Source organism: Lates calcarifer, unplaced genomic scaffold (genome assembly GCF_001640805.2).
Source record: "Lates calcarifer isolate ASB-BC8 unplaced genomic scaffold, TLL_Latcal_v3 _unitig_2006_quiver_642, whole genome shotgun sequence".
NCBI lineage: Eukaryota > Metazoa > Chordata > Actinopteri > Centropomidae > Lates > Lates calcarifer.
In genome coordinates, this window is record NW_026115916.1 from 69,406 (window position 1) to 85,694 (window position 16,289).

Consider the following 16,289-nt stretch of genomic DNA (forward strand, 5'->3'; position numbering starts at 1 on the left):
AGAAGTACTCTGTTACCACACAGTACCGCAGCTCTACTACACAGTACTACAGTTCTTTTACACAACAAATATTCAGTGGTGGATAGAAACATGTTGATGATCACAGAGCTTGTCGTCTTGTCGTTTTCTAAAACCTGAACCTGAGCTACAGCTGAACATTATTTTCATCCTCTGTTAATCTGCTGATGAAAAATATTTCAGTTTAATATGATGAAGACGAATCAGTGTTGGAGCTGGTCTGGTTCCTCAGTCTCAGAGAAAAACATCAAACCCTCATGAAGCAGAAACTGGAGACATTTAATGGTTATTGGTTATTGATTATCTCTGGATCAGTTTGCAGCTTTAAGCAGAAACAAATCAGAAAAATAGAAAAATAAATAAAGAACTGGACGTCATCAAGAACTAATTTCTGTTTAAAATGTTGTTGATGACACAATGAAGACGAGGAGTCGACAGGAACGAGTTAATAAACAACACAACACACAAATAAACAACATAATACACAAATAAACAACACAGTAACTTTCAGTGACGTCACAAACAACAAAACAAAACATTTTTTTCAAAATTCATCCTGTTTTCTAAAATAACACAAACACAATTCAGACTACCAAAATAAAACAAGACTATCAAAATAAAACATGACTACCAAAATAAAATAAGAACTGAACTAAAACTGGAATTGTCTTTAAATGATCAGAACTTCATGATCGAACAATAATTGATCACTGAGCAGCTGCTACACACACACACACACACACACACACACACACACTGGTCAGTAGATTATTATAAGGACAGAAGAAGAAGACAAAGGCTGAGCGAGGCTGAGAGTGAATGAGGAGAGAGAGAGGGAGGAGGCAGTCGTGTGAACTATGTTTAATCTGCAGAGTGGGTGGTCCACACACACACACACACACACACACACACTGTATTGTTAGATGAGGGTGGGCTGCAGACTGGTTTGTTTGAACAGACTGAAGTAGCTGCTATTCATGTCTCTGTGTAGGAATGTGTGTGTGTGTGAGAGAGAGAGTGTGTGTGTGTGTGTGTTTTGCAGGCGTTGGGCTGCAGAGTGAGCGAACTGCTTATGACTCTGTTTTCAAACGTTTTAATTCACTTTTTCACTTTACACAGAAAAAATCTGAGCAGAAACTGAAGATTCAAAAATGAATTTATTTAACCTTTATTTAAAATAATGATGATGAAAAACAAACAGAGACAAAATTACAAAGAACTAAAGTCACGTGTGAAAACCAAAGACGTGTTCAGAGACAGAGACAGAGAGACAGACAAAGACAGCTGACGTTCAAACTGACCATGTGACGAACTGAAGGACGTCTCTCTCCTGATGGTTTTCATCATGGTGATTGAACTGTATCAAGAGTGTTGTTTTACAGTGAATCACAGGTGTGCATTGTAGAAAACCTCCAGTTGTTTGGTCTTTAAAGTAAAAAGACAGAAACAACAACGGTTTAAAATCTAAATATTATATATCTATATATCTAAAATATTCAGATCAGAGAATCTTCAGCTGCTGGGGGACGAATTCTGTAATAAAACCAAACTTGTCTTGTGTGTCTGAAACCTGTTTCCTGTTTGTGTGGATGTCATACATCAGTATTTACTGGACGTCCCTCTGTATTAATATAATACACATACGTGTGTGTGTTCTGTATAAGTTGCGTCTCTCCTCGGCTTAATGTCGGTATCTAAATTCATGTGCGGCGTGGCGGCGGCGTGGTGTCGGCGGGCCGGATCACAGGCGGATTGTGTTGGATTTGAGCTGAAGCCTCTTTAATCATCGTAACACCGTCATTAATATTCATGCAGTCAGCTGGAACCCCCCCACACTCACTGAACCAAACTTTCTGCACAAAATGTATTAAATACAGCTTAAAAAATTAATGGACTTTAGTTTATATTACATGAAGAAGAAGGGGGGAGGAAGGGGGACTCGCCTCCCCCGTCCCCCCCCGTCCTCTCGTCATTGGTTATCGTAGATTGGTCCTCTGATTGGCCTTTGTGTTTTCCCTTTTTTCTGCAGATTTTTCCATCTTTGACGAGACTTCAAAGCGAGCGCGAGGCATGAACGGTCATTTAGAAGGATTTAAGCACATTATCACATCTGTAATTGTACATGAATAATAAGAAGAGCCGCCGCGCTCAATTAGCTCTGAGTCCACAAGAAGATCAGAGACAGGGGGGAGGACGGGGGGAGGACGGGGGGAGGCAGAGGACGACAGGAAATGAGAAAAGTTTCAAAGTGAAAATGCTTAAAGAGGAAATTATTCAATAACTGTAATACACCAGAATTAGGACCAGGACCAGGAGCAGCCTCTGTTTCTGGTGTGGAGTCTGTAAACCTTAAAACTAATCTGCATCAACAGACACGTCAGGTTTGAACAAAATGAGGAAATGTTGTTAATGAAGGTGTTTCATTAGTTTTTCCTGAGACCTGGGACATGAGGTGGACAACAGTCTGACAATGAATTTTAAGTAGAAATGAGAAATCATTAGTGAGGAAGAACTTTGAGGAACTTTAAACTTTCCTCAGGGTTCTTTATGTTCTGACTCCAGTTTGAATTATTTACACTGATCAGGATCTTCCTGGCTCCTGAAAAACACTACAGTACCCATGAGCCTCAGCATCGAACAGTCAGGACACAGTAAAGTTCACCTGGCGGCAGTTTCTGATGTCACTGTGGATGATCACTGAAGACCCATGTTTCTTATCTGAAAAAGAGGACATTTTTTTCTGTGACATTAATGATCCAGACTCCAGAGGATCAATACATTCAGCCGCAATCAATAATCAGCTGTTTCAGCACCAGTACTTTTAATTCAGTCAAATAAGTTTGAACATTTCTTTATATAATTGTAGCAAAGTGGTAACCTGTGATCACCTGTCAATCACCTGCCCCCCCCCCCCCCCACACACACACACACCTGTCTCTCTCTCTCCGTATTTAACGAGCAGTAATCCTGTCTTCATGTTGAGCTTTATAAATACTTGCAGCTCATCAGCAGAGCAAACACAGCCTTAATATCTCGTTAAGGACATTTAATGGCTCTTGTTAAAGAAGCCACCAATCAGAGCTCAGTTCATCAGGTGTAATTAAAATGCTGGCAGATCACATGTTAAACGCTTGTTAAGTCAAAAGTAAGCAGCAAAATACACACAGACGGTTCACACTCACAGGTGTGGGAGACAGACAGGTGAGACAGACAGATGAGCGAGACAGGTGAGGGACAGACAGGTGGAAGAGACTGGTGAGAGACAGACAGGTGTTGTCAAGTCAACAAGGGACTAACAGTTTGTTTCCTCGTGTTTCTGTTTTTCAGCTAATCCCAGAGTGAACGTGGAACTGCGACAGCGTCTGCCCTCACCTGTCCGACTCAGCAGCCCTGACAGGTGACATCATCACATCGCTGTCTGACGCCCCCTACAGGCTCAAAGTCTTGTCATGAAAATGATTCTTCATGAATGTGCAGCTTTGTAAATGTTTGTGTTCAGGTCTTGATTTATTAAGACAGCAGGTCTCCAGGTGGATGGAGACCTCCGTCATTAGGGTCCGCCTCCAGAGGACATACCCATTTAGTTTCTGACTCACCTCTTTTGCTGCCCTGGTTTACAGATCAGGGACCAGCCTGAGCCTGGACCACACCGAGTGGCCTCAGGGTAAGATCCCTCCGTCCACCCTCCATCCACCATCCATCCACCATCCATCTACCTTCCATTCACCATCAGCAACTCTGCTGCTCTGAAATGACACTGACTGTCTGTTTGTCTGTCTGTCTTTCTGTCTTTCTGTCCTTTCAGACCCTCAGCACCTGCACAACCCTCTGAGCTCCTGCTCTCACTCCCCTCGGTCCCACAGGACGTCTGTCTCTCCTGTCTCACCCGTCTTCCACAGGACGTCCGTCTCTCCTGTCTCACCCGTCTTCCACAGGACGTCTGGTTCTCCGCTCTTCTCCAGGTCTCCAGGAGGGGCAGGGGAGGTGGAGATGGACCTTTCCCCCAGCAGAGGCCCCTCTCCTCGGGTAGGCAGCTGCGAAGACGACCATGATGGAGGTGGAGCACCCAGAGGTCCTGGAAGCTCCGCCCTCAGAAAACACCTGGTCACTGCTGATGACAGGTGAGGGTGCAGCAGTGCTACTAATACTGCTGCTGCTGTTACTAAAAGTAACAATAAAATGTGGTGAAATGTCACTTTAGGTTAAATGTAGTTTTACAGGAGAAGAAGTTGAAGTTGTGAAAATTGAAATGACCAATGAACCTGAAGTTAAGACAACAGGTGAAGTTTCTGTAGAGGTAGAAGAACTGAAAGGAGTGGAAACATCCATCAACATGTAATCAGTAAGAGGAGACAGACAGACAGTTACAGACAGATGTTTCATTTTAAAATGAGAGCAGAACATTGAATATGTTCATGTAAGAAAAGTTAAAGTCACTGGTTTTTTTCCCTGATGTTTACTGCAGCAGCTGAAGCTGAAGCTGAAGCTTGTCTCCACCCGTCTCTGGGTGAAGGCTGAGGCCACGAAGAGTTTCAAGCATTTCCTTTTAAAAATAAAGATGATCAATCATCAATATCACAGCCAGAGAGGAGAACACCAGTGATCAGAGATCAATAACAGATAATTGATCAGTGTAATAATGAAGAGACAGAGGCTGTGGCATTAAACCAACAATAATAAAATCTCAGCCGTATTTTAATGATCTATTAGAGCTATAGATTATTACACATAATCAATACAATAATAATCTTATTATTCCATAATGTTCTTTAGTCGTTCAGAGATGTTTAATCTGAGCTGTTTGGAGCCAGTGAGCAGATTTATTAAAAAGTTTATTGCTTTTCATTAAACTTCCTCAGCTTCTTTAGATTCTGTAATTCGTGTTTTTCTCTTCTTTTGTCTCTTTTGATGCTTTTTCAAATGAGATGTGTGGAGCAGTGTGAGTTGCATCACTGTGTGAAATGTGACCTATTAAATTTAGATTTGATTTGATTAGTGGCAGCGTTAGAGAGCGAGACAGAAATAGAAAGATAGTAAAAGCAGTCGAGGCGGGAAGAGAGGGAAGTTGATTAGAAGCAGCTGATATTATAAAGTGAGAAACAGTCAATTACAGAAGACAGTGTCAGCCATATTCCAGTGTCTTATTTACCCGCTTTATTACGCTAAGAAGCAGCCTGACCTTTAAGGTGATATGAGAGAATTACAGCTGAACATCAGTCAGTGCTTATTAAAGCAACGCCTCATAACCTGCTGCCTTCATCTCTGCGCCTCATATCTGATAATGTGAGGCCATGACCTCAGGTTAAAACACCTGACCTGACTACACACAGGTGAAATTCTAATGAAACACACACTGAGATGATGTCACAGGAGTCCTGACCAATCACAGCCTTGCTGGCCACCAGCTCACCTGCTGCAGATCGTTTGTTCATCATGTCTGCAGGACAGGATGATATTTTCTATTATTCCAAAAACACAGGAAGTGACCCACGTTTCAAAATAAAAATCGACTACTGAGTGTTAGCCTGTGATCTCCACTGATACTGATTTATGTCTCAAAACAACAAAGAGATGAGAGGATGAAAACACAGAAATCACCAGAACCGACAACAAATCAACCCAATCCAGAGTGTGAGACACAAACATCCAGTCAGCTCTGGATTTTAACCAGTAAACCAGTACAACACTGACATGAATGTGGAGCTAAAACATTTGTTTAATCGACACTGCTCCCCGTGTTTTAAACAAATGTTTTAATTGTTACCTGATTAAGTTTACATGAATATTGCTCACAGGATCACAGATGATTTAATAAGAAGTGACTGTGAAACATCTGTCCAGACACTTCAGATGAAGAACAGATGTTTATTAACTATCCCTGTTAAATAAACCAGTAATAAGATGAACAGAGTCTGAAGGTCCTGGATCACAGGTCTGGTCCTGGTCCTGATCTCAGAATCAGCTGGGACTGATGTAGAACAGAAACCTGCTGATATAACAGGATCAATGATCAGTGTGACCTGATCATGTTTGATCTGTGCTGAAATCTGTTTTTTAACTGGCTCCTGTCATCTCTTCAGTTTTCATCAGGACGTCTCATCTGGTCGAGTTCAGAATTTTGATCGAGACAAAAACATCTTGTTTCTTCTGAAGGAGCTCGACGCTCTGAGAGAAATCAACAAGAAGGTAAACACACAATCTTATCAGAATTTATTGTTTACCACATGTACAAATCATATAGATGGTCAGACAGTTTCCAGATTCATTAGTAAAATACTGAGCAGAGTCTGTTCCACTGTCTTCTCCTCTGACATTTGTCTGAAACATCCTGGTTTAAAAGAACCTCAGAGGTTCAGGTTCTAGGTTCAGGCTCTCAGAGACTCAGGTTCTCAGAGGTTTAGGTTCTAGTTTCAGGTTTGAGGTTCAGGCTCTCAGAGGTTCAGGTTCTAGTTTCAGGTTTGAGGTTCATGTTCTCAGAGGTTCAGGTTCTAGGCTCAAGTTTGAGGTTCAGGCTCTCAGAGATTCAGGTTCTCAGAGGTTCAGGCTCTCAGAGGTTTAGGTTCTCAGAGGTTCATGCTCTCAGAAGTTCAGGTTTGAGGTTCAGGTTCTAGGTTCAGGTTTGAGGTTCAGGTTCTAGGTTCAGGTTCTCAGAGGTTCAGGGTTTGAGGTTCAGGTTCTTTGAGGTTCAGGTTACTGCAGCAGGACCATTAGGGAGGTTCTCACAGGTACACTGACTCCTGACTGTGTTTCAGCTGCAGGACCAGCTGGTTCAGAAGGAGAAGGAGCTGCAGAGGAGGGAGGTGGAGGAGGAGCTGAGGGAGGAGCAGAGGGAGGCTCGAGGCTGGGAGAGACCTGCAGGTGAGGAGAGGGAGGGGAAGGAGAGGGAGGACGTGTATGTTACAGTTTACTCCCATCTTAATCAGATCTGATCCGACCTCAACTTCTTAAATATTTGAATATTTTTAATGCAGTTTAACACACACACACACACACACACACTGTAATTAAAACAACAGCAGTGGTAACGAGGTGACAGTTAACGAGGCAGTTGTTAGTTTAACAGAGCAGTGTGTGTGTGTTTAACCAGCAATCACACTCAGATGTAATATTGATTTAACTGAGCTGTGTGTGTGTGTAATCTTCCAGGATTATCACAGAAACAGAAAATCTTTTGTTTCGATAATGACCTGAATAAAAACAGAAATAAGAGAAAAAACTTGAATCTGATGAAAACTGTTCGTTGTTGTTGGAGGTGAAGTCACACTGATGGAAACAAACAGCATCAGGAGGCAACACTGAATTCCATTAACACGTTAACAGAAATATGATGTAATGTAACCACAGTTATGTTAGCAGAAATATGACGTAACCACAGCTATGTCATATTAATAGATTCAGTTTGAGTCTAAATGAGCAACATTAAAAACCCTGTAATAACAACTCTCCTCCTCCTCTCCACAACCTCTCCTCCTCCTCTCCATCTCTCCTTCTTCTCTTCATCTCTCCTCCTTCTCTCCACCACTTCTTCTCCTCCTCCTCCTCCTCTCCTTGTCTCCTCAGTGGTGTTGGAGGAGGTGCTGGCGGCTCAGAGGGACAGAGATCAGGCTCTGATGTCACGACTTCTGCTGGCCAATGAGGAGAGAGACGAGGCTCTGCTCCGTGCACGACGATTGCAGCAAACTGCCGAGTACGACACACACACCCACACATTCTCTGGCTTCTGATTGGTCCAGACAGAATGACATCAGTGTTGAAAGAAGACATTTTAAATGTGTTGTATTTGCTGCAGACAGATTGATGATCAATAACGATGTTGATCTTTATTTCTGACCTACAGAGTGTCGGTAAACAGCAGGTTCAGCATCTCACAGGCCGTCACACACAATGCAACACTGTCCTCTGAAGCTAATGGCCTCTACCACTGGTTCCAGTCACTGGGGGTTTTGAGTCTCTCTTTGTCAGGAAGTCAGTCAGTGAATTCAAACTGAGATCCTGGTCCAAAGATCCGTTGACCCTTTGGGCCCCTGGTCCTGTCCTTGGTGGACCTGTTTAGTAATCTGCCCATGTCCTCAGGTGATGTCACCTGAGTTGGTCGGGTCTGAGGACCTCCTGAGCTCACCAGACCTCTGTAGCCCCCACCCCTCTCATTAGCACCTATTAGCATAGCATAACTGTCAGAGGTGCATTGTGGGTAATGTAGGCAGGTGATAAATATGTGGAGGCCTGTTGTGCGCTGAGCTGCCGGTTTGTGTTGAGGAGGCGACTGGTTGTTTGTTTGTTGTATAAACAGAGGGAGAGGTTGTTGTTTCCTCCCACATGTTTATTCACTTATTTACATGTGAAACATGTTTACTGTGTTCACCTGGAGGAAAACGACAAACTACTACTCCCCCCACTCCTCCTCCTCCTCCTCTCTTCATTATTCACCTCCTCAGTCTCGTTAAGAGCTGTGAAACAAGCTCTCGTCTTCTTCGAGGAGCCACCAAATAGACCAGAAAATGTAATTAGAGATAGCCCCCCACCCGGTCCTCCCTGTCCTCCCTCCCAGGATGAGAGGGTAATTGATATTGGAGGCCACAATCCTTTTTATGAGGGACAGAATATGGAAGAGCATGTTCCATCTGTCAGGACTGAGAGTGTGTGTGTGTGTGTTTTCCTAATGGACAGAGCGGCCTGTAATGCCTCTGTAAATGTGTGTGTTTTTGTGTGTTTTAGGCTGAAGTGTGTGTATGAATAATGTGAGGCTGCTGCTGTCGCTGTTTGTTTTTCTATGCTTACATTCGTTTTATTCATCAAATATCTGTGGAAGTTCAATGCTGCATTTATCAATTACTTCATCAATTAATTTCAGCTATCAATCTGCTGATTCTTTTCTCTGGTCGATTCATTGTTTTGTCAGTAAAACACGTAACATTCTCTGTGGTCAGAGTTCAGTGACGTAAAGATGATTTTCATTATCCAATAATCTGCTGCTGCTTCTCTCCATCACTCGGCTGATTGGGTCTGAAATGTTAGAAAATGTCTGTTAAAGTTTGTTCAACCCTAAAAGATTCAGTTTAATGTGACAAGAAACAGAGAAGAACAGAAAATCCTGGAGGATGAATAAAAATATTCATAAATTTTTTTTGTGTGTATCAACAAATTGATTTCAGCTCTAGATTAGACTTTTTTAACCACTTCTCTCAAAAAACCCTAACCCTAACCCTCAAAAAATATGACCAGTAGAACCAGTTATATAAATATAGACAATCACATGTTGTTAAGACGAAATCCTGAACATTTTCCACAGTTGATGATAATTATCAGAATCTGGTTTGAGACTCTGTTGTGAGTTCAGAGTTTTCCTGAAGACTTGTTTATGTGACGTATGTTTTCATTTTAAAGATGATGAGTGTTATAGCTCCGTCCATACTCACATGTCTGAAAACACAGATCACATGATTGTTTGTACACAGTGTGTGTCACTGCTCCATAACGCCGCTGGACACAGAAGCTGTTGCGAGTCGCTCTCAGATTTCAGTTTACTCTTGTTTCAGGTCTGTCCTGGTTCAGGTCTGTCCTGGAGATTTTAGTCCTCAGTGCTGCTTTAACCTCATGTCAGCAGAATATTTCCTCGAACAATGCCTCGAACAATATTGTCTTGTGATGATGATGATGATGATGATAATAATAGTCGCTCAGTCATCAGAGACCTGATCAGACTGATCTCAGGTCCTGGGTCATGGATCAGGTCCCTGCAGTAGGTTCAGCTTTAATGAACACCTCATTCATTAAACTGTCCTCATCTTGTTTTAGCTTTTTCAGTCTTTAACATTTCTCCTGAATGTTTTTAGTCGTCACTAATTTTATTTTTATGTCCAGTGACATTTTTTTCTCTCCTCTTCGAAATAACTGGGGTCTGTAAACTTTCAGTTATTCAAATGATGCAGTGTCACAATCTGCTTTTATTTTCCCTCTTACTATATCTATTATCTACTATTATTTTCCAAAAAGCAAATAAATCCAAAAATGAATTTCAGTTTGTGTGTGTGTGTGTGTGTGTGTGTGTGTTTGTTTGTGTGTATGTGAGTTTTTTCTTCTTTTCTGTCCTAATAATCATCCATTCATCTCAGGACTCAAATCTCAAAAGGACTTTTTTTGTCTCAGTACAAAAAGTTTAAAAACATTTTGTGTTGAGTTCTGAGAATAATTGAAGTCAAAAGCAAAAGACTGAGAGCTGTGGATGCCCCTTGTGTCTCTGTGCGTTTAACATGAAGAAAGTTTGTTGGTTGCAGATGTGAAATATTCAGTCTAACGTGAAACTTTTCAGAAACGATGAAAGATTTTATTCTTTCTCAGATCCTCTGATCCCACTAATGGCGTGCGGCGGCGGTGTTTCTGTTGAGTCGAGGTGTGAGTGGGAGTGTTAATGACGGCTGTGGAGCGAGCCGAGCCGAGCTGAGCCGGGCTGGATGGGCTGTAAGCAGGGTGTTAGAGGAGCTTTATTGGAGGCGGCCAGTCTTTCATTACCTGCTGTTCCCTGCAGAGTGGAGCCGCCTCGGCCACCTTATTACAGTTTATTACAGCAAAACAGCAGCAGGCTAAATGAAAAGAGCTTCCCAGGAGGAGAGGCAGGAGATCAGCTAGTTACCAGCTCCACGTCCACCATTATGACTGCTGTCAGAGGGAGAAATAAACTCCTGAACAGAGAGGAGTCCACTCGGCCGACGCCCTCGCAGCTTTACAATGATTTTAAAATGATGGAGAGTTTCAGGTGGACTTCAGGGAGCGCAGGACAAAATTACTGCACAGCTGCTAAGCTGCAACGCTCAGGTCATCTAACAGGCTGCTGAGGTCCAGGTTTAATTTGGTCAGCAGTGGGAACACCGGGGGGCGGGGGTGGTGGATGGGGGCGTCTGAGCAGGGCCGGATTAAAATACTAGTAGGCCCCAGTTCACCCTCCTCATATTGCACACTGAGCACGACCATATAAACATAATATCAACAGAAATCCAAAATTTCAATAAGAAGCTGGTGAAAAAGCAAAAAAATCTGTAAACTGCAGAACAAAGGAAAAATACAAGATGAAGCCAAAGTCGGAGAAAATAAACCTCAGATATTTGTGTTAGTGATCAAACACTGAGCAGGATCATTATCATCCACATTTAAAACTGTTTACATTCAGATTCTAATGTGCTGAAACAGTTTGACACAGAACCTCAGTCAAATCTTAGGTAGGTTTCAGGTGGAGATGTTGGTAGTTTTCAGGTAGCATGTGTCATCTTCTGAATATGGATCGCTGCTGTGACCATTTTCTCAGAGAGAGCTGACCTTCAATTTTCAATCACCTGAAATAGAAAAACCACAAACATTCAAACCTTCTGCAGAATCAGTGAAAGAGTTGAACTGAACATTTAGGTATCGAGAGCCATTTAACTCGTCTCCTTCTACCTCAGGACACCAGCTGATCAGTCAGCTGTTGTTTCCTGTGTTTTACCAATAACACTGAAACTATTTGTGTTTGTGTGTTCTCAGTTTGGAGAACGTGAACCTTGAGGACACTGACATGGTAAAAACACGTTTACACTTTGTTTTACAGATTTTAGATTTTAAACACAAATGTATTATTGATAATCTCATCAGTGTTTTTATGTTCAGGATGTGGACGAGCTCCTTCATCGCATTTGTGATGCCGACTCCGTCCAGGAAGTCGAGCAGTTCGGTTCAACTCTGGTTCAACGTCTGCAGTTGTCACGGCAACGACGAAATGACATCACTGCTCAGGAGATGAAGGCTGTGATGGAGGAGAGAGATGGCTCTGTTGCCAAGGTGAGTCCACACCTGTCTGGTTGTCTGTTTACCTGTGTGTTAATCACTTGAAGGTGTCATTATGTTAGTTGTCACAAACGAGCTGATAAAAACTGCTGAGACATGAGAGACTGGTAGACGAGTTCACCGGAGTCCGTTCAGTATCTGATCTGAGCTCTGATCCAACATGAGGAACTGAAGCTGTTTAACCAACGGGACTCAACTAGTCCGCTACTATCTACCTTGGGACGACCAAAACAACCAAAAACTAGTATTTGTGAAGCCTCTAATAAGAAAAAGAAACGAGCTGTTTGTACTGTCGTTATGTCATTTCCTCTGTGGTCCCTGAGATCTCAGTCTGATGATATAGTTTTTATTGAATTAGTTAAATGTCTGACTTCAGTCCTGCTGTCTGTCAGAACCTCAGAGTTCAGTCTGTCTGCAGGAAACACCATCTCTAAGTCATCTGTTTAACCCGGTTTGTGAGGCACTTGCCGTGGCAGCCAGGTTACGGTGGCCCTGGTGGCCCAAACCTCAAATATTTGCGGTTTCAATCGGAACATGAATATTTTGAATGGTGTGAAAACAAAGTGGTGTGGAGACAAATATTGAGTCGACCTGACAAAGCTGACATGGAGGCTGATGTTTGCTGAACAGCCGCTGTTTATACACCTATTTGTCTGCTCACACCTGAGTGTGTGTGTGTGTGTGTGTGTGTGTGTGTTCTGTACTCACACTGCCTGCCTGTATGTGTGTGTGCTGTTTGAATGGAATCTCTCTGCTGAATATTTGCGTATGCAGGCAGAGGAGCTGCTGATGGACACAGATATTTGAATCAGACAGATGCTTTCCAGGTGTCTCCTGATCGTCCACCTGGATGACATCACCTGAAGGCTCAGACTGACACCTCATCTTTTATTTGTTTTTCCCGGCCAAGGATTTTTGTCCAGACTCTGTCCCCCTGCTCTTCATCTCTATCTTCATCTCTAAAGAGAATCACATAAAATATTGTCTGATGTTCTTTGAGACATAAAGAGTTTAGATAAAAACTTCTTATCTGAGCTTATCTGAGCAGCAGTGTATTTACAGGTACGACAGGTAAGTGGATGTGAAGTTTTATAAACTGTGTTCAGCTCTGGTTGGGCCTTTATGTGATCCAAACGTAAATTAGGGTCAGCATAAATTAATAGTAAATATTGTTGAACTTCAGTGGAAATGACTTGGAATTAAAAACACAAATATGACAAAAACACACTGAACTAGGCTAAAATATTTCAATTGAAACTGATCTGAACAGAAAACAACAAATAATAAAAGAAAATAAAATAACATCATTTTGATTTTTCACATCCTTTCAAAATATTTCTGTACAACAGCTTCTACAAACTGTACTGTAAAATAAGGAGCTTTCAATTATACCACATGATCTTCATCAGTTGTTATTGAATTGTAAATATTTCCATTTTAATGAGAATTTTTCATCCATGTTATTTTAAAAGATGAGAGCTTGGGACACTGTTAAAAATAGATCATTAATATATTTAACTTACTGATACTCAGACCTGCTGAGTGTTTATCCTGATGGTTTATGAGCAGTGTTTGTTTTAGATTTTCTCTGGTCTTAGTCAGACATTTTCTTTCGAACAGTTTTTGTCTGATTTGAGTTTTTGATCAAAATCAGAATGTCAATAAATAATCAATAAGTGAGGAAGATTCGGAAGCTGATTAAAAAGTTTAAATCTGAAGAAGAAAATCCAGACTTTCCTCTCCCCGTCTCTCCTCTGGAGGCTGATTATTATCGAAGTTCAGTTCACAGAGTTTATTACAAAAACCTGCAGAGTGCTGGATTTATTACCCACAATTCATCTGGATTCATATACCGCTCTCTGTGGGAGGATCGGGGGTGGGGGTGGGGGGCAGACAGGGATGGTCTGAGAGAGCAGAGCGAGTAGAAATGAAAAAAGATGAGAGGTCTGACTGATGGGGGGGATGACAGAGAGAGAGGGGGGGTGGAGCTTCCAGCATGCTTTGCGGCAGGTGGCGGGCTCAGAAGCTCCGCCTCCCCCTGATGTCTGATAGAAAAAAAAAAGATCAGATCAAGTCAGAAACCTTCATCTGGTCCCTCACTGTGACTGACAGACTGATGTCACCACGGCAACAGACCTGCAGTAGCACAGCTGAAAACTGGTAACCATAGCAACAGTCAGTTACATCCCTCCTCCTCTGCGAGGAGGAGGGATGTAACAGTACTTTACAAGAGAAGTTAGAACTCTACAAGAAGTGGCACTTGTAGACATGAAATAATACTTGTTGAAATAAAGTAATAGTTGAAGAAATGTAGTAATGCTTGTAGAAATGAAGTAATACTTGTTGAAATAAAGTAATAGTTGTAGAAATGTAGTAATACTTGTAGAAATGAAGTAATACTTGTAGCAATGAAGTGACACTTGTAGAAATGAAGTGACACTTGTAGAAATGAAGTAATACTTGTTGAAATGAAGTGACACTTGTAGAAATGAAGTGATAGTTGAAAAAATTTAGTAGTACTTGTAGAAATGAAGTGACACTTGTAGAAATAAAGTGATAATTGTAGAAATGAAGTGACACTTTTAGAAATGAAGTAATAGTTGTAGAAATGTAGTAATACTTGTAGAAATGAAGTAATACTTGTAGCAATGAAGTGACACTTGTAGAAATGAAGTGACACTTGTAGAAATGAAGTAATACTTGTTGAAATGAAATGACACTTGTAGAAATAAAGTGGTAATTGTAGAAATGAAGTAATAGTTTTCGAAATGAAGTGACACTTGTAGAAATGAAGTAATAGTTGTAGAAATGTAGTAATAGTTGTCGAAATGAAGTGACACTTGTAGAAATGAAGTGATAGTTGTAGAAATGAAGTGACACTTGTAGAAATGAAGTAATACTTGTTGAAATGAAGTGACACTTGTAGAAATAAAGTGGTAATTGTAGAAATGAAGTAATAGTTTTCGAAATGAAGTGACACTTGTAGAAATGAAGTAATAGTTTCGAAATGAAGTGACACTTGTAGAAATGAAGTAATAGTTGTAGAAATGTAGTAATAGCTGTCGAAATGAAGTGACACTTGTAGAAATGAAGTGACACTTGTAGAAATGAAGTGATAGTTGTAGAAATGAAGTAATACTTGTAGAAATGAAGTAATAGTTGTCGAAATGAAGTGACACTTGTAGAAATGAAGTGACACTTGTAGAAATGAAGTGACACTTGTAGAAATGAAGTAATAGTTGTAGAAATGAAGTAATACTTGTAGAAATGAAGTAATAGTTGTCGAAATGAAGTGACACTTGTAGAAATGAAGTGACACTTGTAGAAATGAAGTAATACTTGTAGAAATCAAGTGACACTTGTAGAAATGAAGTGATAGTTGAAAAAATTTAGTAATACTTGTAGAAATGAAGTGACACTTGTAGAAATGAAGTATTAGTTGTAGAAATGAATCAAACCTTTACACCTGCATCACTGTAACACATCTCCAGCTTTACCTCTCCTGCCCCTGCCCCTTTACCTCCCCCCACCTCCATTAACCCTCCAAACTCACGGCTGTATTCATATCTGTTCAGTATCACCCAGTCCTCTGTCACTAACCCCCACCAATATCACAGCTCCTCCATCTTTTAACACCCCGCCCCTCTGCGTTAACACCACCCCTCCACGGTAACACCTTAATCCCGCCCTCGCTCTGCTGCAGTGCTGCACTGAAATATGTTTCAAATGCCGCCGTAATCCTCGGAGGAGAAGAAGAGAGAGAGCACTCCACACTGGAGGATTCTTCCCCTTCCCCCCCGCTGCTCGCCGATCCCGCGCTCCCTCTCCTCATCTCTCAGGGATTATCGCCCGCCACAGCCGGGACTTCTGGGAAATATTGGAAAAGAGGGGGAGGGGTCTCCCACTCATTCTCTACTTCTCTCTCCCCCTCTCTCTCTCCAGCCATCTCATATGACAGCTGCAGGTTTCTGCTTCTTTTTGTGTTAATATCAGGTAATTACAGGTTATTAAGGCTCACCTGGACCAGCCCAGCTCCACTCACTCTGAAGGCAGCACTCACAGAGAGGTTGTTGGTTTGATTCCCACAGGCAAGGCAGCTTGTTAAACAAGCAGTGAATTAACTTCCCTCAGAAAGGCCTTGGAAGGTTTTACATTTTATGTACGAAGGTCTTGAATATGTTTTACTCTCCTGCTGTTGACAGAAACATCAGTTATAACTTTTACTGTGAAGGAAGTTCATCCACTCAGAATGAACAACAAACAAACAAACTGATTATTTATTTGATTGGTTAATCCATCAGTCAGTTCTCTACCTCTTATCTGAGTCCAGGTGTGAACAGTTTATGAGGTCACATCAATGAATAAATTACTGTGAATTATTGTTATGTACAGCAAACATTATAGAGATGTCAACAAATTAATGCACCTTGATTACAATGATTGTAGACCTTATTATT

At 41.5% G+C, this 16,289-nt stretch overlaps 1 protein-coding gene across 1 annotated transcript in view; it reads left to right on the forward strand.

Annotated features, from left to right (window-relative positions):
* mipol1 (mirror-image polydactyly 1) overlaps positions 1–16,289 on the forward strand; it is a 40,154-nt gene that overhangs the window by 10,237 nt on the left and 13,628 nt on the right. Inside the window, exons 5-12 of the mRNA XM_051067786.1 lie at positions 3,346–3,415; positions 3,639–3,682; positions 3,824–4,139; positions 6,099–6,204; positions 6,771–6,876; positions 7,579–7,705; positions 11,533–11,566; positions 11,656–11,826. Coding sequence (XP_050923743.1) covers positions 3,346–3,415; positions 3,639–3,682; positions 3,824–4,139; positions 6,099–6,204; positions 6,771–6,876; positions 7,579–7,705; positions 11,533–11,566; positions 11,656–11,826 — 974 coding nt within the window. The remainder of the gene's footprint in view (positions 1–3,345; positions 3,416–3,638; positions 3,683–3,823; positions 4,140–6,098; positions 6,205–6,770; positions 6,877–7,578; positions 7,706–11,532; positions 11,567–11,655; positions 11,827–16,289) is intronic.